This window comes from Vipera berus, assembly GCF_964194415.1.
Source record: "Vipera berus genome assembly, chromosome: 6".
Classification (NCBI taxonomy): Eukaryota; Metazoa; Chordata; class Lepidosauria; order Squamata; family Viperidae; genus Vipera; species Vipera berus.
This window is the reverse complement of record NC_138208.1, coordinates 54740842-54768617: the sequence shown is the minus strand read 5'-3', so window position 1 is coordinate 54768617 and position 27776 is coordinate 54740842. Positions and strand designations below refer to the sequence as shown.

General features: G+C 38.6%; 1 protein-coding gene across 4 annotated transcripts in view; it reads right to left on the bottom strand.

Moving 5' to 3' along the window:
• Positions 1–5092: 5092 nt before the first annotated feature.
• The window catches only part of CRADD (CARD and death domain containing adaptor protein), a 58682-nt gene continuing 35998 nt past the window's right edge, over positions 5093–27776 (bottom strand). Inside the window, exons 3-6 of one of the 4 annotated variants that reach the window (XM_081330737.1) lie at positions 24846–27400; positions 23819–23918; positions 6792–6873; positions 5093–6354 (exon numbers count right to left, since the gene is read on the bottom strand). In XM_081330737.1, coding sequence (XP_081186863.1) covers positions 27099–27400 — 302 coding nt within the window. In that variant the 3' untranslated portion in view covers positions 5093–6354; positions 6792–6873; positions 23819–23918; positions 24846–27098. Of the gene's footprint in view, positions 6355–6791; positions 6874–19689; positions 23919–24845; positions 27401–27776 lie in introns of those variants that run through there. The other 3 variants (XM_081330736.1, XM_081330738.1, XM_081330735.1) reach the window with 3 other exon arrangements.

Here is a 27776-nt window from a genome sequence, read left to right as displayed (position 1 = left end):
CGCACAGGGCGGAGGGAAGTTGATGCCGGCAGCAGGTGCTCCCTAAGGTACTCCAGACCCATGCCATGTAGGGCCTTAAACACCATTACCAGTACCTTGAATCTCACCCGGAAGATAACTGGTAACCAATGCAGCTCACGGAGCAGAGGTGTGACATGGGAGTATCGGGAGACTCCCAACACAACTCTCGCGGCTGCATTCTGTACCAGTTGGAGCCTCCGAGTGGTCCTCAAGGGCAGCCCCATGTAGAGATGCAGGCTGGAGCTCCATTCTCAGCTGCAGAATGAAGCTGCTCCTTCGGCCACAGAAGAAGTGGGTCAGCTGGGTGCTGTTGCTGTTGCTGCCGCAAGATGAGTGGAAAAGACCCACACAACCCAAAAATAAGACCTGGTGTCTCTTTTGGAGACAAAGAAAAAATAAGACCGGATCTTATTTTTGGGGAAACACGGTAGTTATAACTTTGTTTGCGTCTAGTGGTTCACAGATCTGATTTTTTATTATCTTTTCCAGGTATTGATATTAGACTGATTGGTTGATAGCAGGCATGTCAAACTCGCGATGTCACATGATGTTGCACTATGTATCGGAGCTTTTTCCCCATTGCTGGCAATGGGCTAGGTGCGGTTTCCTCATGGCGCATCCGGCCCGTGGGCCGGCAATTTAACACCCCTGGTCTATAGTTTCCTGGGTCTGTTTTTTCCCCTTTCTTGAAGATGGGAACCACATCAGCCCTTTTCTAATCCTCAGGTACTTTCCTGGTGCTCCAGGAATTTTGAAAGATACAGTACATTATACTGTAACTACCTGGAACTGCTAAGATACATATATCCTTCTTTTGATGGCCAAATCAGTACCCATTCAAGTACTGATCGGACATAAGCCATTGCCACTTGTTTAAAAGGGCATATGTGTAATTCTTGCACACCAATGTACAGTATATCATGATGTGGTATAAAAAGCTATCTTGTGTTGAGGATCACACGATCCATTGGGCCTAGGTTTAAAGGGACTGATGTTTTTTTTAAATCATAAGATTACTCCCATCATTAGTTAGAAGGAAACAGCTACTCCTGTAGTGAATGCTGGAGTGGATCTGGAGAAGGTAGCAGCCAAGTGGAGCAATGGATCAAGAATAACACAATGTATGATATCTACCCAACCTAGACTAGATGTTCTCATCGAAGGATAAGATTTATTCAGGTAACTAATGTATTCCCTGAATGACAGTAAGGACAAATTTCTTTGCCATAGAAGATGGTTTTTGCTGGTCCCATTGGAAACATGTGTTTAATATGTTTTTGATGGAAAGAAATGAAATCTGAAAAAATAATAGGTTTAAAATTAGTTTTCTCCTAAACAGAATCCTTACAGGTTCTTCCAAAGTCTGGTCTGAATGGAAAGCTGGAGGATATGATTCCTTTATTCTGTCATATCAGTCATTTTCTCCCCAACCCCTGGTCCATGGACCGGCACTGGGCTGCGACATGCCAGCAACCAGGCCACACAAAGAAGTGAAGCCCCATTTGTGGGATGCAGGCAGCAAGCAGAACCATGCCCCCTTCGGTCTGCAGAAAAACATTTCTCTATGGAACCAGTCCCTGGTGCCCAAAAGGTTGGGGGCCGCTGATATAGACTAACAAGCTGTGGTTTTGAAACTCAGCTAAGACCCTTTGCAAGTGAACCTGTTAAAGGAATCAAGGAAAGTGACGTGAAATTTAGTTTAAGCCATGGTTAAACTTAATGGTTAGAGGCAGCCAGACAAGGATCCAGGGATGAACAAAGTTCATCATTAGCATAGTAAAAAAATACATATCAAGAGGTGGTCAGTGATAATGAAGCAGGATTAAATAAATAAATAAATAAATAAATAAATAAATAAATAAATAAATAAATAAATAAATAATCAGGTATTATGGGATGGTTTTAGTTTGTGTGCATGTGTGACTATCATGAATTTTGTAACCAATCAGCAATTCTCTTACGTACTTTGGTTTCCCTGGGTTAAATTGTATAAAAATAACTGAGCCTGTTTTTTGGTGTACTCCTTGGAAGTAAAACGCAGAGGCATTCTTTTCTGCTTCTGCATAGAAATAAAACAGTTTTGTCTCTCCTTGATCCTGTGTGAACCCCCCTCCCTGTGGCTACCTTGTTTGCTGCATTACCATCTGCAGTCTCCAATTGTGAAAAGCAAGGTTTGTTGGTACAAACTTTGTACTGTTTCAGGGACAAAGCAATATACTTTATTATAGTTTATTGCATTTTGCTATTTTTTTGATAAAGTTAATTGTTTAGCTTATTGAATAATTCCATGGGTAGATTAGGTAAGAATCTAAGAAGAAATTTAAATTCAGTAAATCTGCAGTAAACTAAAACAAATTCACTCTTTATGCTTTAACAGTCATAAGCATCTTTGCCAAGTGGGAAAAGGCGAACTTTTGTTAGGACTGAGTTGCAAGTTGTCAAATTGCTGGCAGTTTATTCACTATTACAGGCTTTTGTTCGCTGTGATGCAGGCATGATGATTTATTAAGACTGGCAATTATCTCCTTTGTAGCTTGTTCAAAGCAGAGTGCTTTAATGTTTAATCCTCTTGTAGACTTCCTGAGTTATGTAAAAGGTATAAATATAGTACTTTTGGTGCATGTTCTTCCTGCAGGTTTAGAAACTACTGTAATATAATGTTCCTATGCCTCAAAAAAGAGATCATTTTAGGATGTCCTAAAAGAAACATATTCTGGAGGCTTCTTCCTGGCATATCCAAACCCTAACAAAGGCAGCAAGGCTGTCACTCGTACCACCAGCTGATTATTTTAAAGGCAAGTTCATTCTGAAAGATCAATGTCACAGCTCCCTCCCACACATCCTACTGAGGATATATTTAGAGGAATGCATTGCATGATGGTTTGTGGGAGAGCTTCACAGCTTCATCAGTGGAACAACCTGCCTCTAGAAGTTGTGAATGCTCCAATATTGGAAGTTTTTAAGAAGAGATTGGACAACCATTTGTCTGAAATGGTATATAGGCTTTCCTGCCTGGACTAGGGTTGGACTAGAAGATCTCCAAGGTCCCTTCCAACTCTGTTATTCTGTTATTCATACACAATCCAATCTGTTATTTATCAGGAGCAAGAACCTGATGGAGATGGTCTTAGATAGAAAACGTTGCTTCCCATCTCTCTCCTCCTCTTCCAGCTTCAGAAAAGGATTACAGATAGAACGGGCTCCAGAGGGACTGAGATGGACTGAGATGGATGGATGGATGGATGGATGGATGGATGGATGGATGGAGATATATATATATATATATATATATATATATATATATATATATGTATGTATGTATGTATGTATGTATGTATGTATGTATGTATGTATGTGTATGTATGTATAGATAGATAGATAGATATGAAAAGTCTTAAATACTATCCTCTCATATAATTCTTATTGGTTCCAAATATTTCAGTACTCGTCCACATTAGGCTGTAAGCACCAAATGCTCTAAAATTGAAGACTTCAGTGATTAGGCTAGCTTTGGCACTATCTTATGCCCTAGGATGTCAAACCACATAGTAGGGCTGTATTACTAGTATCCTTCTCATTTTTCCTATTACCTACTCCTTTAGCATCGTATGACTATCACTTTGTTGTTTGTATATTATGATTTATGTTAATTGATTTATTTAGTATCCTATGACTATCACTGAGGGTTATATCTTATGATTTAAGATAATTGTATTTTATGATTATGATCATGATTTATTACTTATTGCGTATATGTACCCTGAGAGCTAAAGCACAGGAGAAAAATTCCTTGTGTGTCAAATCACACTTGACCAATAAGGAATTCTATTCTATTCTATTCTATTCTATTCTATTCTATTCTATTCTATTCTATTCTATTCTATTCTATTCTATTCTATTCTATTCTATTCTATTCTATTCTATTCTATTCTATTCTATTCTATTCTATTCTATTCTTCAGTCATCCATTGACTATTTACTTATTTATTTCAGAATGTTCCCAAATCAAACATTTTCTTATTATCACTATTTTTTATAGAAAAAAATTGAAATCACTAGACAAGTTCCAAGTTCCTAGCTCTTTAAATCAGAAAAGTATTTCCTCTTCACTTTAATCTAGTTGAAGTCTGCTGGCAGATTAAGAATTCACTTAGACATGGGCACAAAGTGAACTTCCAGGAGCTGCACTTTTGAATAGCTTTGCAGGAGTAAGTTGGAGGAAGCAAACCTCTGCTGTGTTTACAGACACAGCAAGGCTTCATGTTTCCAGCACCTTTGTACCCTATTATTTCTTCAAATCCTAATCATACTTACACAGTCTCAGAAATGCTTATTTAGTGCCATAAGCTTATTTAAAAAAGAGCTGCAAGTGAGAGAAAAATGATATTCCAGTTCAAGGATTTTCAAACTTTTTCACCCACAAAACCTGTTATCTAATAATAATAATAATATCCAGGTCCTTGGAAAGAATTTAATAGGGGGATAAAAATGCCAAATCCAGCCTAAACGTATTGTGAGACGAATCATAATAATAGTAATAATATTTGTCTGGAAGCAAAAACTGGAGGGACCACAACATAGATAAAGTAATAGAAAATGAAGAAGGTAAAGTGCTCTGGCAATTCAAAACACCTGTCACATAACACCCTAAACTTAACAATTGTCAATAAGAAAGACAAAAAAAAATCTGGATAGAACCTGGGAGACAGCAAAAGAGAACAGAAAGAACTGGGGAAAATCACAAAATACAAAGACATGCAAATAAAGGTGGAACAAAGATAGTACCAATAGTTCTAGGTGCCTTGGGTGGAGGCCCAAAACAGCTAGAGCCCACTTGAACACTATAAGCATTGATAAAATCCTCATTAGTTAATTGTAAAACGCAGTTTTGCTTGGAATAACTTACATTTTGTGGCTAATATCTTTAACACCATTAAACAACATCTGCCTATCCCAGGTCCTTGGAAAGGAGCCGATAGTTGGATAAAAATGCCAAATCTAGTTTAAACATTTGGCTGACTGTCCAACAAATGATAGTAATAATAATTCAGAATTCCTAATCAAGAGGCAAAGTTGTAGAGATAGAAAACTGGCTTTGTATATTTCCTTGAGTTCCTTGCAGAAAATAGAAATATAACTAATGAAAGATGGAATAAAAATGCAACTAATAGATAAAATTTTGATCTAACAATTTAATAACAATCATTTAACATTATTGATAATATTTATTATTACACTGGTCTTCCAAAGTCCAAGTACAACACTGTAATGATAAAACAGATGCTTTCCCTTGTGTGAAATTTTAGTTTGTAAGCTCTCATAGCACTGCCCTTGCCTTCTTGTGCAAGATGTGTGTCTTGTGGCTTACTGAGAGAAGGCTGGATAAACATAAATAACACAGGAAAAAACAGAAAATCATCACAAAGTAAAGTATAGCATAACTCTATGTTAGCCAAGCAGTTGTCAAATTCAGTTCCATGATACCTTCCAAATGTTGTAGGATCACAAGGCTCAGGGGAAAAAAAAGATGAACCATTTGCGTAAAAGAAAGACTTTTTTTCTTGATTATTTACCTTCAGATAATAGGGACAGCTTACACTTGTAAGCTTGTGCTTACAATATAGTAATTCTTGGAAAATGTTTTCTGACTAATCTTCCCTAGAGTAGCAGCTTATCTTAAAAGAGATTTTTCTTTTTGATAAACACAATATTACATGGCATTCCTCTTCAGATGAATATTTATACTGCAGTACCTATACCTTTAAAAGTTAATCAAAGTTGAAGCAAACTAGTAACTTGAAGTGACAACTGTGAAGTAACAAAACTCTGGGCTGCAAGCCAGGCTTGGAAGATTTTTTTTTAAAAAAAAGTGAAAAAAGGTAACGGCAACCGTTTCTATATGACCTGCCAAGAATTACCTTTTTACATATTTCTGGGAGCTCTTATCAAAAGCCCAGTTGGTTGAATCTGAGATATTTTCAGAAATAACCAGCTATTTGAAAGTAGATGTTTTTCAGGTTTAGTTTGTTTGTAAGTTTACATTGATGCATGATACTCTCAGCATGGTTACAACCGAAGTGACATTCAGAATTCCAATGTAGACCAGATTACATTTCCAGAAATCCCAGGTGAACTGGGCAGTAAGTGAAAGACTGAAGGACAGCACCCTTGACTCTCCCCATCAATCTGGAAACCAAGTTAATTGGCACTCCCCTTTCCTCCATTCTCCATCTCTTGAATGCCTTCTCTTTTTAGCAACATGAATGTGAAGATGGAGTCAGAGTCTGTCTCGCTTTTGTAATTGAAGTAAGTTGCTTTGGGAGATACAAGTGTCTGAAAATAGAGAATAAAATCTACAATAAATTAATAATAAATGAAATAGTGGAAATAGTGAAAATAGAGAATAAAATCTACAATAAATTAATAATAAATGAAATAGTGGAAATTCTTTACCTACACCAGGTAAGGGAACATCGGTTTAGAAACTATGATATATTAAAAATGCCACTGCAACTTTCCAGATTTCATTAGGATGCAAAATATGTCAATCATATCTTGCTTACCTTTTCCATAACCTGCAGGGTGAGAGAACTTTTAACTTCTCTGCCTTCCAGCTCTTCAGTTATAACAGGCTATGCTAGTTTTTCAAAAGAACCAATTATTCAGGCTCTTCACCATTGTTAGTTTGAAATCATTTAATTGGTTTTAGTGCATTCGAGGAGGAATTGCAAAGCTCTTTCAGCTAAACATTTGGTAAACTTTAATCTTGCCTTTAATTCTCCTTTCCCAAGAATAGCCAAACTTTTCATTTTCTCTGTCTCTGATCATCTCATCCTGTTACAGAGTTGATTACTATTAAGAAATATAATAAGGAAAATGACACACTGACACACTGGCTTCTCAATTATGGCTTTTCTGACACTGTTCTCCACTGAATTTCACAAAGCACCTGAAAGCAGGACAAGAAGCAACGGATGGAAACTAGTCAAGGAGAGAAGCAACCTAGAACTAAGGAGAAACTTCCTGACAGTTAGAACAATTAACCAGTGGAACAACCTGCCTCCAGAGGTGGTGAATGCTCCAACACTGGAGGTTTTACCTGAAATGGTATAAGGTTTCCTGCCTGAGCAGGGGGTTGGACTAGATGACCTCCAAGGTCCCTTCCAACTTTATTATTATTATTATTATTATTATTATTATTATTATTATTAATTATTATTATTATTATTATTATTATTATTATGTTTGCAATCCACTGCTTATGAGTGGAAGCCATCAGAAAAAGCTCTCCTGGATTCATCCTTCCAGAGCAGGACTGAAGAAAGAGCAACGTTATTTTCTTTTGGGGGGGGGACTTGTGTTGTGTTGCAGAAATTCTTTTAAAAGTTCATTTGCATGGTTGGGTTCTCCAAAGGACATAACCTTACGCTATTCATGTTGCAAAAGCAGATAACTTTAGATGAAGCTCCAAATCTTGGGGGCTGCCCTGCTCACAGTGAAGTATACAGGGGAATTGAGGACAAGTGTTAGTTTACAGCATAGGTACACAGTTGCACAGGGTGAAATAAAAAATATGGCATACACTGGACCAGTGTATTATTTCAAAAACAAATAAAAGATGGCACACATATGCATACACCAAAGGCTACAGGTAATAATGGATTCAGTTTTTTTTAAATCAACATTATTATGTTTCAAAGAGAGATAAAGTACAAAATAACCAAAAGGGGGGAGGAACAAAATGGGAAAAGTTAGAAGCTAAAAAAGAGACTATTTTGTTATATAATTCTAATGTTATTTTGATTGTATATTTTTATATGATGTTTTTGTGGTTTTGTTTTAATTTCAAGTAATAGGTTATTCTACTATATATTTTTATCTGTACTGAAGAAATCCAGAAGTTATTTTTTTTCTTGTCACTTTTTAACTTTTACCCCATTTTAGGAAGTGAAGGATTTATATAAATAATTCATATAAATATGAATTATTATTGGTAATTGTAACAATTATCTTGCTTTGGTGTATAATTCGATGTCTGATTGGGCAACTGTTCCCAGCAAAGTGCTTTCTAGATGTGTTAAGTGTTAACTTCATTAGCAGTGAATGATGTGACTTGTAGTTCAGTATATTTGAAGTTCTCCTGATTAAGGTGACTGTATTACTCTGTGTTTTTATTTGGAAGTATGTAGTAATTTGCCTGGTTTTGTTTTCCTCCTTTCTCCTTTATTTTTGCTTCCATAAAAACTAATATGAACCTTTAATGCGGGGGTCTTCAAACTTGGCCCTTTTATGACTCGTGGACTTCAACTCCCAGAATTCCTCAGCCAGGCAAACTGGCTGAGGAATTCTGGGAGTTGAAGTCCACGAGTCATAAAAAGGCCAAGTTTGAAGACCCCTGCTTTAATGCAAGGTAAAAACAAAAGTATGCAAAAAAAGATAATTAGCATAAAACAATTGCTTATCAGTCATTTGAATATATCCAAGATTTTTGAAAAGGATATAATATAAATTGGGTATGTGTTGCTTTTCTCTACATTACTAATTAATACTGAATATATTTCATCATTGCACTTTGTGTCAACTATCAGAATGTTTTTCGTATTTTTACTGTTTTCCTCTAACTCAGTGTTCCCCAACCTTTCCGGCTTTGCAGAACAGTGGGGGGTGGGTGGGTAGAGGGGATGGTTCCGCAAAAGCGGTGAGCCAGCGTGCACATGCACCTAGCTCCATTTGCACGAGTGCACTCGCCTGCCACTTCCGCAGCCCAGTTCCAAATGGCTGAAGGCCCGGTAGTGGGCCAGGGTCTGGGATTTAGGGACCTCTGCTCTAACTTGACTCAATAATTGCCTCAAAGTAAGTTATATTCAGAAGGACGTGGTGGCTCAGTGGGTTAGGACGCTGAGCTTGTCAATCAGAAGGTCGGCAGTTTGGCGGGTCGAATCCCGAGTGCCGCGTAACAGAGTGAGCGCCTGTTACTCGTCCCAGCTTCTGCCAACCTAGCAGTTCGAAAGCATGTAAAAATGCAAGTAGAAAAATAGGGACCACTACGGTGGGAAGGTAACAGCGTTACGTGCGCCTTTGGCGTCCAGTCATGCCAGCCACATGACCACGGAGACGTCCTCGGACAAGCGCTGGCTCTTCGGCTTTGAAACGGAGATGAGCACCGGCTCCTAGAGTCAGAAACGACTAGCACGCATGTGCGGGGGAACCTTTACCTTTACCTTAAGTTATATTCACACAAACATACACATACACACATATTGTCTTTTCATCTGGTAGGTTAAGGCAACTGATACTAATAACAGAAATAATAAATTTAGCAATTAAAAATATTGCTTTCAGAATAATTAAGAATAAAAACAAAAAATGTAAGGCTATTAAGCTGATTCAATAGGAAAAACATTTTAAAATTTTTAAAAATTGCAACCTGATTAAAGCAGCATAATAAATCTTAGTCATTGATGATGAAACCATGTCCAATATTTTCCATACTGAATTAAATAGCCAAAGATACTGTTTTCCTAAATTTGTGATGGCAATAATAATGCTGGGAATAAAATGTTTCTTTCCTCCTCCACCCACTGTATATTATATTATATTTTATATTCCTTCATGGAATATAAAAAGCAACAGTGTGAGATAAGAGGTATGGCATTTCTTCTTATCATAGGTACTAATTATGATCTTTCTATGAAAAGAATTTGAAAAACACATCCTATTCTTAAGAAAATTATTAATCCTCTCATCGTTCCAAACATCAACATATCAGCTTTTTTATTGTCACATTTCAATCCAGTCCAGGATTTCTTTCCATCACTGTTGGCCTAAAGCCATTTTTCTTGAGTGTATTTCCAAGAAAGCGATTGACAAGCTTGGCACAGCTATTCCTGGAAATGTTCAATAGGTCATCTTCTGGAAAAAGAGTGTTGACTGACAGATCAGAACAGATCTTGTTCCTCATTCCACCCAATACTTACAACCTCTGTCTAAATCTTTCTGATTTAGAGACATAATAATCTTAAACAACAGATAATCTGTAGCATTTGGCCTGTGCAGAAGAATATGCCTCAAGTTCTCTTTCTGTTTTGGCAGCATAGCAGCAGCAACAACTTGCTTTGTTGTTGCCAACATACACTAAATTGCCTAAAGCTAAGATCATAAACACATCTAGTAAATAATTGATGTTTAAGTTCAGAATACAGTAATGTAAATGACTGTATTTAGCAAGGAAGGAAGGAAGGATGGTCAGACTAAAAGCACGTACAGCCAATATCTTATGAGTACTTCCGCATAGCTATTACTTATTTATAATAGCTTTTTCCCACTATTGGCTCGAAGTCTTATCTACTGATCCTTGAGTTCATCACAAAATAGTCCCAGTGTAAAACTTGCTGCCCACATTGCAAATTGCTTTCTTATTTTGATTGCCTTTGTTGCTTGTGCGTTGTGGCTGAATGTTGTTGTACTGATTTGGCAGTGTTCCACTCATTTTGAGGCATGATATTGGTTTTCTCCATTGGCTTAGCTGCCATCTTTCATAAGCATCAATAGATCAATGGGGAAACCATCCATTTACTGCTGTGCATCACAGTAAGACTGGATGGGTTTGATTACAGGATTGCTTTTCTAGCCTGGTTTGTCAGCCTTCCTCTCAAGGTGTCATGATTGACTCGCTACACAGCCCCACTTGCAATCAGACAACTGTAACGGGAGGGGGGAGGGAAGGCATTGGAATGTAAGGAAGGTTTGGGAGGGAAATTTGGAGTGCAAGTGTGCTGACTGGCAGCCTGAGACAGACCCAACACCTCAAGGTCGCCAGCTAGGGTATTCCGAGGTAGACAGATCTTTCCCAAAACAAAGAGAGTGCAAATGATTGGTGGACAATGGGATGTCCAGGGAGAAAAGATAAAGTTTTCCTATGCTATTAACACATGAAATCATTAGAACTTGCTTTTCTACTTTTGCAACCACATGGAATCTTCAGTAAAATTATACTTTTGGTAAAAAAAATGTCCCAGGAGTTTCTTTTGCTATCTCACCTAGTGGGATAGTTGACACATAGCTATTTTGGGCATCTCCCATCTTTTTTAAAAAGGAAGTGAAATATATATGGGAAAATGCCAGGACTGGAATAGTCTAGAGAGGTTGCAGACAAACACTATAAGGTCTATAAAACTGACTACTTTATGCAGAAATGGGTAACTGAAACTGAATAGCTGCTGAGTAATCAGATATTTTTTCTCTAGGCCAGGGGTGTCAAACTCAATTTTATTGAGGGCCGCATCAGCATTGCGGCTGCCCTCAGGGGGCCAGGTGGGTATGGCCAGGGTGGGTGTGGCCTACTGGGTGGGCATGGCCAGCTCTACATCGTTCGCATCAAGGGTGCCTATGGGGGGCCTGGGCAGGAGTGGGACAGATCTGAGGGTCTCTGGCAGGAGGGTCTCTGGGCCAGGGCCAGGGCCAAGGCAGTGGGGGCCGTTCCCTCAGTTTCCAGGATGGCTTCACGGGCCACATGAAACCACTTCACGGGCCAGATCTGGCCCCCGGGCCTTGTGTTTGACATGTCTGCTCTAGGGGAAGGGATTGAAACTGAGAAATATAGGAACTGAGAAATGTACAGAAACCGGCAAACAAGAACAAAGGTTCAACATACTTTTCTGCACATTGTGCTGTGGAAAAATGTGTTGTGGGAAACCTTTTGGCGGTACTATGAATGCTGCTGGAATAAGAGAAAAATGCCACTTTTATAGCTAATGATGCTACTTAAAGCTTGCCAAGGAAGAAATAAGAACAAAGTGGTGGAGCTAAGAGGAAAAATTAGTATTATTGTCAGAGTAGGATTGTTCCACAGTAAACTGCAAGAGAAATCCATTTTTCAAGTAGTCCCACAAATGTCCTCAATGCCACTGTCACATCAATAGTGAGAACTTCTCAGCCTTTTCTCCACTGACCAATCAGATGGCATATAAAATAGCATCAAATCAATGCCATCACCATCTCCTTGCTCTTAGGAATTCACTGTTGTTTTTTCAGAGAATAAAATTTAAAATCTGGCCACCTGCTGGGTGGGGCATTTTAAAAATAGTCCTTCTGTTCATGACCAAAAAATGCTGAACCTCAGAGTAAAGATCAGAAACTATGAGGCAGGACAAGATGGGAACTCTACTAAAGGGAAATTGTCCTCTCTGAATTTCCAGCTGCATTTTAATAATCTGTTCACAATGTAAGTTAATCATTTCAAAAACAATAGTATGAAAAGATAGGGGCATGTCCTGATACTATGGTTGGGGGCAGGGGGGGGAAGACTTTTGCTAAAGAGTTCCCTGTTGCTTCACAGAAAAAATAAATTTCTTATACAATTTCCTCCTTAACTTTTTCCATGTAGAATAATATCTATCCCATCTTCTTTCAGTGACTCTGCTTCATTGAGACTGCAGCCTTATATATGTTTGTTTAGAAGTAACTCCCTTCAAATGTGTAAATGTACATGGTATTGCTATAATAAGAGTGTGTGAACTGTACTGCCAAGCATTCATTTCATAAAAAAGTCTCCAGATAATAAATCTGTAGTTATGTGATATCAAGTTGAGCTCTATTACTACTGGCAAATGCTCATCATTTTAACATGTTTAGGAATAACTTCTAGTTCATTCAAGACATGTGGTGATCTCTTTGATTCCATTCAGCCATTTTGTCTACATATTTCTACTTCCTTTTTTTCTAGTGAATCATATGCTTGTCCCAGCTAAATATAGTCCACGTGGATTAAATCAAGACCCATTTTAGGCCAATTTTATACTTTTTAACACCCCTTCCCTCTCCTTTTCTTCATATCATGTTTGCTTTTTCAGATGCTTGGCAATATTTTGATTCCTATTGGCAATATTTTGATTCCTATGCAGATTTAGGTTCTCTTCTTTCTTCAGATGCTTATTATATTGCTTTTTGAATAGATGAAGTCTGGAGATTGTGATTTTTTTTCATATTAGTGTGAATGTTTTCAAATGTTTTTGCCTTGATCTAAATCTTAATGCACAAAGTTATCCCTGCGTCTATATCATTACAGCTCCTTGGGCTGTTTCTACCGTACTTCTATTGTATTGCACAAAGACAATTCCTTGCAACTTTGGGAATATTTTCATTGTGAATAAACATCTGCTTCTTCCCTAGATAAAATTAAGTCGCTGGGCTTTTCTATGGAAAGTCTGTGTTCATTAGGATTTGATAATGCTAGAACTGCCTTGAAACAACGAATCTGGGATATTGATCTCCAAACAAATCTAAGTAAGGTGGCACACTCCAACATTTGTCACTTGCTCCCAGAAGGATTCTTCCCAGCTTCTTATCTATTTTCCATCACAATTTTGAAATTTCGTAAAGCTTTCACCTTAGCCAGGCTGGATGTATTGCCCTCGGCAGTCCTCTTTGGGCGGCTTAAGGGCACGCCTATGCACCTTCGATTGTGTCCATGTGGTGATGGCTCTATAGAAACTCTAAGCCATATGCTGCTTCATTGATATGAATTTTATTTAATGCTACTACTTTTGGATAAGGATCCAAAAATATCAGTTCAGGTTGCCCAGTTTTGTGCTACCATCTGCACAATACGTCGCACCATTATTAAGGTCTGAAAAATTTTAATATGATGTTTTATTTTGAGAATTTTGGATTGTATCATACTGATTGTTTGGTGGTTTTATATCCTGTAAATATGGATGTAAGATTGTTCCTGCTGTTATATATTTTGATTGTGTCTGGCCTTAAGGCTGTAATAAACAGATTGATTGATCTATAAGCTGAAACTTTCTTGACTTCATTTCTCATAGTAGTTTATTTTCTTTCCTATTTTTTTCTTTGGTTAGTTAGGTATTCACTCTTCATGGAACCTCCTTGCATGTTTACTTCAATGGCTGGGATCAAATGAGTAAACCCTTAATTTTCTTCTAATAGTCTAGCGCTGATGATGTTACCTAGTTTGGGTAATGAAACATCTACAAGAAAACAACCAAGCTCAGAGACTACCAAGGCCCTCCCCTTAATGTTCTATCTACGAATAGTACTTCCTTGGGGTCCCTTGAGGTACTGAAGAATTAAGTGTTTGCATCTTTGGTGCACAGTGTCAAGGTAATTATGATTTAGTAGCTGACCGGCAGAAGTGATATATAGAGAATGAGTCAGCAGAGTATTTGGGGGTAGCATCCCTTTAAGAGACTGTGTCTGAGAAGAATAACAGTTGGAACCTGCTTGCTCACTTCAACCATTTGAATATAACTACCTTGTATTCTATATGCTCCCTCATTATTGTTGTTTCATATTGTATATTAAACCACAGTTCTTTTAACAAACCACTGTCAGATGTTTATGCTTCTGTGTTATCACAAGAAGAAAATAAGAAAAAGGCTGTGATAATTTATATTTTAAACAGGTTATGGGCCCAGAATGAAGAAAAGCCCAGTGTGAAGTAAAAACACAGAGTGAAGGAAAGCCAAGAGAAAACAAGTGAGAACCTGACCAGAGTCAGAGGAACTGGGCATTGTAGTTTTGAGTGCGGTTTGTAGTTATACAAGGTAGAACTCAAAAAATGGCCTCTGTCGATATTATGGGAGGAGGCCTTGTGGTATCCCGGCTGAATGAAATGAACTACCTCTCCTGGAGTTTAAAAATGGAAATGTATCTATGAAGAGAGGAGCTGTAGATAATAGTTACTAATCTTCCAACAGAACTGGATGAAGGGAACCAAAGGAAAAATGAGAAAGCATTAGCTAACATTATCCTGAGTTTGGAGGATAACCAACTGATATATCTCCAATCTGCAAAAGAGTGCTGGGAGGCTTTGCATAGTGTGTATATAGTATAAGAAAGACTGCAGGCAGCAAAGTAATGTTGACAAGGACTGTATAAAGCATAACTTAAACAGGGAGACAGCATGTCTAAGCATTTGCAGGACATGAGAAAAACATTCCTAGAATTAGAAGAAAGAGGAATGGCCTTTACTGAGGCACACAAAGTATGTATGGTGCTCAGTTCATATTCATGGGACGTTCTAGTAACAAGTTTAGAATCCATGAATGAACAGGATTTAACCATGAGATATTTAACTGGTGGGTTACTGGAGAAAGAACAGAAACAGTTGGATAGGCATCAAGGAGTGGGAGGAGAAAATGCTCAAACCAGACCTATGACAGCAACATCAGAGAAAGAAAAAAGAGGAGCTGAGACCATTTGCACTGTAAAACGTTGCCACATGTGTGGTTCTACAGAACATCTCCAAAGACATTGTCCAGTGAGGAAAAACAGAGGTACAGCAAGACAAGGATATAGAACTACGCAACGAACTAAAGATGGGTCGTTATTTACCCTGGCAGCAATGAAGAAAAACACACACAAGTGGCTACTGGAAAGAGGACATGGACAAGGAAATGGAATCTACCAGAAGGAAAACAGACCATGGGATGTAAGTGGGTATATAAAAAGGTGTTATAAAATAATGAACTGCAATACAAGGCAAGACTGGCAGCACAGGGATTCACACAAAGAAAAAATGTTTATTACGATAAGGTGTTTGCACCAACAGTTAAGAGTGAAACAATAAGGTTAGCATTAGCTTTAGCTGCTGCATGTGATTATGTCATATATACCATTATAATATCTCCACTGCATATTTAAATGCTGGATTGGAAGAGGAGATATATATGACACAAGCTCCAGGATATGAAACAAAGCAACCTGGATATGCATACAAATTGAAGAAAGCCATCTATGGATTAAAACATTCAGCTAGGAACTGGAATCAGTGCCTAGACACTGCTCTAAAGAAATTAGGATTTAAAAGCAGTAAAGCAGATCCCTGTTTATACACTGCGCTATATGAGGGTGCAGAACGCTTGCTGTTGGCCTATGTAGATGATATATGTGTAGTTACAAAACATCATTCACAGGCCCACTCTTTTGCCAGACAATTGGAAAAGATGTTTAAATTAAAAAGCCTAGGAGATAAAGCCAAACAAAAAAATAAAACAGCTATTGAAGAAGCATGACATTCTTGAATGTAATAATGCATCTACTCCTATGGTTTTAGGCTTCCAGAATAATGAGATAAAAAATGACACAGAATATGATAAAGAGAAATATCAATCAGTGATTGGTAGTTTATTATTTTTATCCTAGCGGTCACGGCCTGATATAATCAATGCAGTTAGCATTTTGAGTAGGCACACGTCAGCACCAAAACAACACTGGATAGGGATAAAAAGGGTATTACGATACTTAAAAGGAACAATGGACCTAGGTTTATGGATAAGAGCATCAAATACCAAGGACCCAGATTGTTGGGGGCAATAAGCTGACTTTGTAAAAATGCCGCTGGGGGGGGCGCAAAAGCCCTAATAAGCAGGCATATACATAGAATGAAGGCTATTGCTAAGCACATTGATTTGTACTTCTTAGATTGTAAGCCACCCTGAGTCTTCAGAGAAGGACGGGATATAAATGGGATTAAAAAAAACACCTATCGATGCAATGCTATGTAGACAGTGACTGGGCAAACAATATGAATGATAGAAAATCAAACACAGGTTTTGTAATATTACTTGCCGGCAATGTAATTGGATGGAAATCTACAAAACAATCCTCAGTGGCACTTTCAACTGCAGAAGCTGAATTTATAGCATTGTCAGAGGTGTGTTCAGAGTTAACTTGATATGTACAACTACTAAAAGATGTAAATATTGACAAAAAGGGGCTATATCAGTATGGGAAGATAATGTTGCATGTATAACAATGGCAACAGGAGGACGTGTCAGAAGCAGGAGATTCAAGGTGCTGGTGATGACCTATAAAGCCCTAAATGGCATGGGTCCGGGTTATTTACAGGAGTACCTTTTGCCAGCATTAACTTCCCATCGTCCTGTGCGCTCCCACAGAGAGGGCCTCCTAAGGGTGCCGTCGGTCAGGGAATGTCGGCTGGCGGCCCCCAGGGGGAGAGCATTCTCTGTGGGCGCGCCTGCCCTCTGGAATCAGCTCCCTGTTGAGCTCCGGATGGCTCCCGACCTTCGCTCCTTCCGCCGCGACCTGAAGACCTGGCTATTTGAACTTGCCGGCCTAGACTGAGGGACTGGGATTTTAGATCTTAAATTTTAAAAATTTTAAATTTTAGAATGTGTTTTACTGTTTAGGGCTATTGGTTTAATTTTATTTTAATTTTTGTATATTATGTGTTGTTTATAGTGTTTAATTGCCCTGTACACCGCCCCGAGTCCCTTGGGAGAGGGGCGGTATATAAATCCAAATAATAAATAAATAATAAATAAATAAACCTATGGATATCAAATATTGCAATGTAAGAGAGGCAGTAAAGAATAAACTAATAAAATTAAAGCATTTCCCCTCTGAAAATAATTTGGCTAATATGTTAACAAAGCCTTTGAGTTCAGATAAGCATCAAAATTGGGTAAAGGTGTTAGGACTGGCAGCCGTTCAGCTCTAAATGGGAAGACTGTCAAGGTAATTACGATTTAGTAGCTGAACAGTAGAAGTGATATATATAATGAGTCAGCAGAGTATTTTGGGGTAGTATCCCTTTAAAAGAGCCTGTTTTCTGAGGAAAATAGCAGTTGGAACCTGCTTGCTCACTTCAACTGTTTGAACATTGTATTCTTGTATTCTCTATGCCAGGGCTTTTCAACCAGTGGTACGGGTACCACCTGTGGTACATTGGCACCTGGCAGGTGGTACACGACCATCCTAGAAAAGTGGTAGCAGGGGAGGGGAATGATCTGAACCGGGGGCAGCACCGCACAAGCCAGAGCGAGAGACGGCTGGAGCTGCAGGGCTGTCAGGGCTCAACGGAAGCACCAGGATCAGCGCTTCTTTGGGGCTGTCAGGGCTCGGCAGAAGCACCAGGATCAGTGCTAGGCTCCAGCTGGAGCTCGGTGCTGTTCCTGGTTCTTCTGCTTAGCCCAGAAGCGCCGATCAGCTGGAATGTTGCAGCATCTCCAGGGTCTTGTGATTTACATTCAGATGCTTGGCAACTGATTCACATTTATGATGGTCAGTGACCCAGGGTCATGCGAAGTGGCCAAAACCTGCTGCAACCATCCAGCAGATGGGGGGAATAAAAACCAAACACCCCCCACCTGCTGCCAATCCTCAACAGAAATGCTCACAACAATGAAAACCTCGGACAGGAGGAAGAGCGCTGCCGGGCGGGCAGGCAGGTGTCTTGCTCAGCTATGGCCTGGGGGGGAACACTTTTTTCAGTGCCATCGTAACTTTGAACAGTCACTAAGCAAACTGTTTTAAGTCAAGGGCTACCTGTACTTCATCACTTTTTTCCTTTTTTTTTTGGTCATCCAAGTTTTTGACACCTTGCTAGGCGACTGGTGGTATTCAGATGTTGCCATATCCTAAAAGTGGTACAATCGGTGAAAAGGATGAAAAGCCCTGCTCTATGCTCCCTGATTATTGTTGTTTCATATTATATATTAAACCACAGTTCTTTTAACAAACTACTGTCAGATGTTTATGCTCCTGTGTTATCACAAGAAGAAAATAAGTAAAAGGCTGTGATAATTTATATTTTAAACAACACACAGCCCTTCTGGTTTAATCTGAATATGTTTAGTTTATATTTTAACCGTATCCCATTGGATCAGTCTGAATAGCAGTTGCTTTTGGTCACAGATTTAGATGAAGCAGGAATTAATCCCCATACTCACAGAAAAAATAACCATATCATACTGTTGTCCCATTCACTCTTTTTTCTTACTGATAAAATTATACTTGTGCATTTCTTGGGACAGGCATCAATAGCATCTTTTACATCAAAAATCTACACTTGAAACAGAGAGTTGTGTTGGGAGTTTACCGATACTCCCATGTTACACCCCTGCTCCGCGAGCTGCATTGGCTCCCAGTTGTCTTCCGTGTGAGATTCAATGTGCTGGTAATGACCTACAAAGCCCTCCATGGCATGGGTCCGGAATATCTCAGGGAGCACCTGCGGCCGGCAACAACTTCCCTCCGCCCAGTGCGCTCCCACAGAGAGGGCCTCCTCAGGGTGCCACCAGTCAAAGAAATGTCGACTGGTGGCCCCCAGGGGGAGGGCATTCTCTGTGGGCGCCCCGGATTTATGGAACCATCTTCCGGTTGAGCTCCGGATGGTGCCCGACCTTCGCTCCTTCCGGCGCGACCTAAAGACCTACCTGTTCGAACAAGCCGGCCTGGCCTGATGGGTGATGGGTTTGGGTTTTATTGCTTTTTATGTATTTTAACTTATTGTTATAGTTCTTGGGCATCTTGTTTAATCTCTTTTAATTTTTGTATTCTTGTCTTTTAACATGTATTGCCCTGTTCACCGCCCTGAGTCCTTCGGGAGAAGGGCGGTATACAAATAAAATTATTATTATTATTATTATTATTATTATTATTATTATTATTATTATTATTATTATTATTATTATTATTATTATTAAACACACATTTCCAGCATAAATGAGTGCTGTTGACACTACCAGTCTCAGAAATAGACATTACAAAAAATGCTTTTGACCAGTGAACAAAACAAAAATCAAAAATGTTATTCAGAATGGTATCAATATGCCATCTAACAGTTAATGTTAAAAATAGCAGCAATGTCTTATTCTAAGCAGCCACACAGAATACTAATTTATTCGTTCATTTAATTGCCTCTTTATTAACATTCACTGAATTTTAAACCATGCTGAGCTAAAAATAATTCCATAAAGCAATCTTTTTCTCCAACCTGGTGCCTTCTAAATATACTGGAATTTCTTCTGTATTGCCATATCTTATATCTCAGCATCAGTTGATATTTAACTGCCAATATTAAAATAACACATTAGTTCAGAAATCGCCCTATGAAGGGTTTATCAGCATCTTCCTTTGGTTTTTGCAGCTGCTTCCTCAGATTTCAATCTTCAGTGCATGCAGCACCCCAAAAAACACTGACGCACATAGTACACCAAAATATTCACACCATGCCCTGCTGTTCTAAGAATATAAACAAGGGAGAACAGATGCTTGACTTTACCAGCTCAGTTGCTTCCCCATTATGTGCAGTGACATTTCATCAAAACAGCAATGAGGAAATTAAAAACTAATGCTAATTTTAGAGAAGTTTTATTTTATTTTTCTGGCTCCAGTATGCATGATCTACACTTTTCATGGCAGCAATACGATTTGCATGACCTTCCCATGTGCACTACACAAAAACCACAAGCTTTGGTAGCACCCAAAGGAAGTGGTCCACTGTCTAACCTGAACTTCTTCCATTTCCCCAATAATGTAAGGTCACATACCATTATATTTTGAATAATTCTGGAACACTATATGGAAAAGTTACATTTAATTCTTATCATTCAGTGCAAAATTTTGAAGAGGTTTCACATGGATCCTAGAAAAAGTACACTGGCATGGATACTTTGTGTTTTCTTGCACACCATAAGGATCCGCATAGTGATAGAGTTGTGTTGTTGTTGTTAGTTGCAAAGTCGTGTCTGGCCCATCGCGACCCCATGGACAATTTTCCTCCAGGACTTCCTGTCCTCTACCATCTTCTGGAGTCCATTTAGGCTCACGCCTACTGCTTCAGTAACTCTATCCAGCCACCTCATTCTCTGTCGTCCCCTTCTTCTCTTGCCCTCAACCTTTCCCAGAATTAGGCTCTTCTCCAGTGAGTCTTTCCTTTTCATTAGGTGACCAAAGTATTTGAGTTTCAACTTCAGGATCTGGCCTTCTAAAGAGCAGTCAGGGTTGATCTCCTCTAGGACTGACCGGTTTGATCGCTTTACAATCCAAGGGACTCACAGGAGTCTTCTCCAGCACCATAGTTCAAAGGCTTCAATTCTTTGGCGCTCAGCCTTTCTTATGGTCCAACTTTCACAGCCATACATTGCAACTCGGAAGACCATAGCCTTGACTATACGAACTTTTGTTGGCAGGGTGATGTCTCTGCTTTTTAGTGTGCTGTCTAGATTTGCCATGGCTTTCCTCCGCAGGAGCGTCTTTTAATTTCTTGGCTGCAGTCCCCATCTGCGGTGATCTTGGAGCTCAGGAAAATAAAATCTGTCACTACCTCCATTTCTTCCCCATCTATTTGCCAGGAATTGAGAGGGCCGGATGCCATGATCTTGGTTTTCTTAATGTTTTGTTTCAACCCAACTTTTGCACTTTCCTTCTTCACTCGCAACAAGAGGCTCTTTAGTTCCTCTTCACTTTCTGCCATTAGAGTGGTATCATCTGTATATTTTAGGTTGTTGATATTTCTCCCGGCAATCTTAATTCCAACTTTTGATTCATCTAGCCCTGCCTTCCTCATGATGTGCTCTGCATATAAGTTAAACAGGCAGGGTGACAGTATAGAGCCTTGCCGGACTCCTTTCCCAATTTTGAACCAATCAGTGGCTCCATGTCGTTCTCACTGTTGCTTCTTGACCCACATATAGGTTTCTCAAGAGACAAATAAGATGGTCTGGTACTCCCATCTCTTTAAGAACTTGCCAGTTTGTGGTGATCCACACAATCAAAGCCTTTAGCATAGTCAGTGAAGCAGAAGATGTTTTTCTGGAACTTCCTAGCTTTCTCCATGATCCAGCGTATGTTGGCAATTTGATCTCTTATTCCTCTGCCTCTTCGAAATCCTGCCTGTACTTCTGGTAGTTCTCGATCCACATACTGCTGGAGTCTAGCTTGTAGGATTTTAAACATAACTTTACTAGCATGTGAAATGAGTGCAATGGTGTGAGTTTGAACATTCTTTGGCACTGACTTTCTTTGGAATTGGAATGTAAACTGATCTTTTCCAATCCTGTGGCCACTGTTGAGTTTTCCAAATTTGCTGGCAAATTGAGTGTAGCACTTTCACTGCATCATCTTTTAAGATTTTAAATAGCTCAGCTGGAATACTGTCACCTCCACCAGCTTTGTTGTTGCTCAGATTTCGTAAGCCCCATTTCACTTCACATTCTAGGATGTCTGGCTCGAGGTCAGTGACCAACTCATCATGGTTATCAGGGACATTAAGCTCATTCTTGTATAGTTCTTCTGTGTAGTTTTGCCACCTCTTCTTAATCTCTTCTGCCTCTGTTAGGTCCCTGCCATTTTGGTCCTTTATCATGCCCATTTTTGCATGAAACATTCCCTTCATCTCTCCAATTTTCTTGAAGAGAACTCTAGTCCTCCCTATTCTATTGCTTTCTTATATTTCTTTGCACTGTTCATTTAAGAAGGCATTCTTATCTCTTCTAGCTATTCTCTGGAATTCTGCATTCAATTAGGTGTATCTTTCTTTTTCTTCCTTGCCTTTTGCTTCCCTCCTGCCCTCAGCTATTTGCAAAGCTTCCTCAGACAGCCATTTTGCTTTCTTGCATTTCTTTTTCTTTGGGATGGTTTTAGTTGCTACTTCTTGTACAATGTTGCAAACCTCTGTCCATAGCTCTTCAGGCACTGTCTATCAGATCTAATTCCTTAAATCTATTTGTCACCTCTACTGTATATTCATCAGGGATATGATTTAGTTCATACCTGAGTGGCCTAGTGCTTTTCCCTACTTTCTTCAGTTTAAGCCTAAATTTTGCAACAAGAAGCTCATGATCTGAGTTGTATAGAATCCTCAATAAAATGTTGGTTTTGGCAATTGTTCTTTTGATTATGAATGGTTGCTAAGAATTCTACATTAGGGAGAATGTAAAACAAACAACGGAAAGATCTACATGCATTAGCTAAGCAATCAGTCCAAATAAAATGTGTTCTTATAAATAATCAGAAAGTTAACATTGAAATTGAACATGCCATAGCATGCTTTATAAACTGCAAATACTTTGGCAAATGTCATTATGATAAACATGCCATGTTTAATGGAATCTAGTCATCGCTATTATAGATACAAATGATGTAGTCAATATTTGCTCAGTAACTTGCCAACTGAAATTATTTCTTTGAATGAATTGCATTAAAATCCACTTCAAAGAAAAAACATCATAAATTGACACATTTATACAATGGAATCATTCCAGCCTATCAATTCAATGTATTTTGAGCCTGCATAGTACATAATAGTGTTTATTACAATCCAATACTTTTATAGAAAGTTTAATGTCCCATAATTTAATCTGCAAGTATATATTATTTTACAGATAATTATCGTGCAGATTCTAAAATGTTTTCCCTAATTTTGTATGCTGCCCACAGTCCACAGTTCAAATTTTTTTTGAATAAATAGCCCTCTACCTGTGTTGTTATACCTGAATGTTTTGAAGGAGCTCAGTCCTTTAAAGACCTCTTTGCTCATAGTCACTCATGTCTTTGTGACCTCTTATCTGGACTATTACAAAGTGTTCTGCATGGGGTCTGTCCCTGAAAAGCATTCAGAAGTTTCAACTGGTGCATGAGTAGTAAAGGATATTGGGTATTCAACACATGCGATTCAAGGTGCTGGTTATCATCTTTAAAGCCCTTCATATCTTGAGGCTGGGTTACCTAAGTGATCATCTTCTCCCATTTTTTCTACCTGTTCAATTTAATCAGGCCGGTTGGGCATGCTGCAGATCCTGTCAGCCAAGGAATGTCAGTTGGCAGGAACCAGATGTGCCTTCTCTGCCCTAGTCCCTGCCCTCTGAAATATTCACCTTCCAAATATCAGGTGGACTCCAACCCTTTTGCCCTTTCACAAGGCTGTGAAGACTCAGTTGTGTGCCTGAGTCCCGTTTAATATCCATAATAACAGTTTTACTTGGTGCCATGTATATTTTTTTGTAATGTGCTCGATGAGTATCTTCACCTTCCTTTAGCTGTCCAGCACTCCTTCCAGGGGAACAAAGGGGAGAACTAAAAATGGCAGCCGTCTTAACATCCTCTCCCAGTTTTATCCAGTCTGCTTCCTGCAGTGAAGAAAATAAAATTAAGAATCAATGAAGCAACTAAAGAGGAATAGGCCCCTCTTTTGGGACTGGGGCAAAATCACATGCCTGGCAGTTAAAAATGGGAACTCTGGACTCAGAATGAAAAGGAGTTCATAGACTGAAGAGCTGCCTACTCTACAGCTACAGAGAAAGGGCAGAGAAAAGCTACCATTACAGGTAGTCCTCAACTTGTGACCACAACTGAGCCTAAAAATTCTGTTAAGTGAGACATTTGTTAAGTAAATTTAGCCCCATTTTATGACCTTCTTTGTCACAGTTGATACGGGAATCACTGCAGTTGATAAGTTGGTAACATGGTTGTTAAATGAATCTGGCTTCCTCATTGATTTTGCTTGTCAAAAGATTGCAAAAGGTGATCACATGACCTTGAGAAACAGCAACAGTCATAAGCATGAACCAGTTGCCAACCATCTAAATTTTGATCACATGATCATAGGGATGCTACAAGGGTTTTAAGTGCGAAAAATGGTGATGTCACTTTTTTAGTGCCGTTATAACTTTGAACAGTCACTAAATGAACTGTTGTAATTTGAGGACTATACTGTGTTTCTTCTGGAATAGTAGTTCAGCGTAAAAAGCAAATCACAAGTTTCAGAGTGTATGGAGCACATATGGATTTGTTAACCATGAGAAGGGCCTGAAAAGGCCTGTCAATTACAGGAATCTGCACCTGAATCACTTCTTCAGAGGGAGATGGAAGAAGGCAGGAAGGAAAAATAGTAGTGTAAGGTAGAGATCTGTAATTAACTATAGGTTTTTGAATTTAATAATTTATTGTAGGAACTACTTTGTATTAACCTATTAGTGAGCCATATATGGGCGAAGGACTCATATTGTTTTGCAATAAAATGATGTAAAAAGAATGATGAAATATTGCATATTCACCCCAGAGAACGGGCAGAGAAAGAAAAGCTGCAATTCTTATTTTTGTAACTCTCATCTGCAAGGCCTCCACAAGTTCTGCTCTGCTGCCTCATCATGGTGAGTAGGTGGGTTTTTTTTGGAAGGGATGAGCCACAAATGTTAGAGATGATGCCAAGGATATATAATTCTAAAATGGTCACTCAAGGCATGAAGATAAACTCCAGTGCTTAATAAAGCAAACTGCCACCTGCATCAGGTAGGTGGATGATATGCATGACAGCAATATTCCAATACTTGAAGGGCTGCTGCGGGGAAGAGGACATCAATTTATTCTCCATGGCATCTGAGGGAAGGACAGGAAGCAATAGGAGAAAGTTTGTCTGGGGGAGATCCATAATGGAAAATATACAAGCAAAATTTTAATCACAGATTAAAGTAGTTTTGTACAAAGGAAAAAAGTACTTAAAATGAATGATTCAAACTTATCCTTGAATGAGGCAGAACTGATTGTTAAGAATTTCATTTACTAATTTAAATAACTGGGTTTTTTTTTCCTCCCACAGAAATCACTACAAGGCCAGGTTAGGTAATCAAAATCAGAAAATATCACACCACTGTTCAAATGAAGTTTCTCAAACTTCAAAAATAACATTAAGGCAAATAAGATTAGCATAAAGGTTACCCTAATTTGAAGGCAAACTTACTGAACCCTTAATTCTAATTTCCTTTTCTTACTATGCAAGAGGAGTATGGCACCAGAGCATTTTAAAGACAGTTTGCTTGTCTTTTCTGGCCCGACTATTACAACTCTTTCCTTGGTGATAATGCTAACTTTCTGGGGAAACAGATTCAAAACAGAGTTTTGAGGCATTGGAAGGGAACTGGGTTTCACATCCCACTGTATTCTAAAACATCTTTTCTAAATTATTAGGCCATAAAATCAAAGGGAGAGTGAAATGAGAAATTTTACAATCTACCAAAATATAATAAATCTTAGAAACAGGTAGGAGAGTGGGATGATGATAGAAAGTCAGGGTAGTAATGGACAATTAAAATGTATACAAATTCTGATAAGAATCTTCAAAAAGGCAGAGGACAAGGGATCAACTATCCTAGAGAAAAAAAAGCTACTTGATCAGATGATCCTTGGGTGGTAAGTGATTTAAAGAGGAATGAAAGCTGAAAGCAATCAAATAAGAACACTGGCTTTTAGAAATATCTACAAAATTCAATCCAGTAAGTAGAAAACACTTGGCAATATTATTGAATCACAAATGAACATATCCAGAGGAACATGACACAAATAGTCAGGTTAGAAAATGTATGCTTTTCGCCAATACTTGCTTTTAAATTAGAAATTTGGGGGGGGGGGTTGACACATGCAAAGATAGGCAAACTTAGATCCATTAACTTCAGGAAATGCAGAGAACTCTTGTCTAAAATGAAGCTGCAGGCAAAAGCATATATCAGTATTATTAATCTTTTTATACTAAGTATAGAATATAGAGTATGGCCACTCCAGTGCACAACATCAAGAATTAAGATCAGATCCAATCCATAACTTAAGTTAACTTACACAATAAGTAATCAGAATTTATATAACAAATGCAGCTTTTTTGGACTCTTCTTTTTTATGGTTGTAATAATACACAATATGCAAGCTTTAAAAATAAACAGGACACTATAACATTCCTAGACATTAACATTTAAAAAAGCACAGTCACCAACTTGCTGCTGTATAACACCAAGTGGTAATTCCAAGTATTTGCTCTGTTTCCTTGCATCTCTAATAGTGAGACCATTATCCTTGGTAGCTATTCAGTGATGACAGCCCTTTCCTTATGATTTGCTACTGGATCAACTTATTGCTATTAATAAAGGTAATTAAGGCCAAGAGAAGAGTGCTTTGGTATTGCTGAAGGCTTGCACAGCTTTGGTACAGTTGTCAACACTAATTTCTCATCTACACGACAGGATCTCATGTAATACCAAAATCTCCTCCACAGTATCTGATCTTAAAAGTGGCTTTGCCATATGAAGGCATGGCATTTGGACTCCATAGAGGAAAAGGTTACCAACACTGATCATGATGGCAATATACCTTCTGCAACAATCAACATCTGCATGTTAAAGCCAATTGGTAGGCAATGTGAGTGAGAATACTGGGTGGTTGCTAAAGTTATGCCAAGATGTACTTTCCATAATTTCTGAGTGAGCACTGTGGAGACAGAATATGGGATGGGACTTTGGTTCGATTCAATCCAGTTTAGAAGCTCACTGAAGCAGTTGCTGGATTACTGAAGAATCTACTTCTCCAAATTTCAAACCAGTGCACAGACTCTCCATAGTAGCTTTATTCCCCAAACGCTGCCTCCATAAAATGAAGGCACTTACAATCTGTGATTGGATATTGTATGGGTGGTTGACTTTACAACAATAAATGTCATTTTGGCTCAAGCCAAGATATAATACAATGCATTCCCATTCAGGTCCAAGTCTCTGAGCAAGTTTACTAATCTGTTGATCGGATGGCAGTTTCTTCAGAATGTGCTGTGGAAATCTGAGTAGCTGATCGTCTAAAACAAAGAAAGGGAAAAGCTCAGATACATTCTTCTGAAAAATGCAGCATATTTTAATGCTTACCTAAAACATTACTTTAAGAAACAAAATGTAGATCAGACCTTTATACCAATATAGACAAATTTCTTGTGGGTCTAATCATCCTTGGCCAAATAAAGTATTCAATATAATCATATTTATTATTTAGCATATGATAAGAACCTGGCAGAAGAGAACCAAGCATATACATACAATCCACATAATTATATACAAAACTTCTATGGGAGTATGGCTGTGGCCTCATAACTGGATGTCCAATTTAGTTATTCAGGCGATTGCAATGACCAGTTACCGGCAGATGAGCGTGCAAAGCTTCATTTGCTAAGGTGCAGG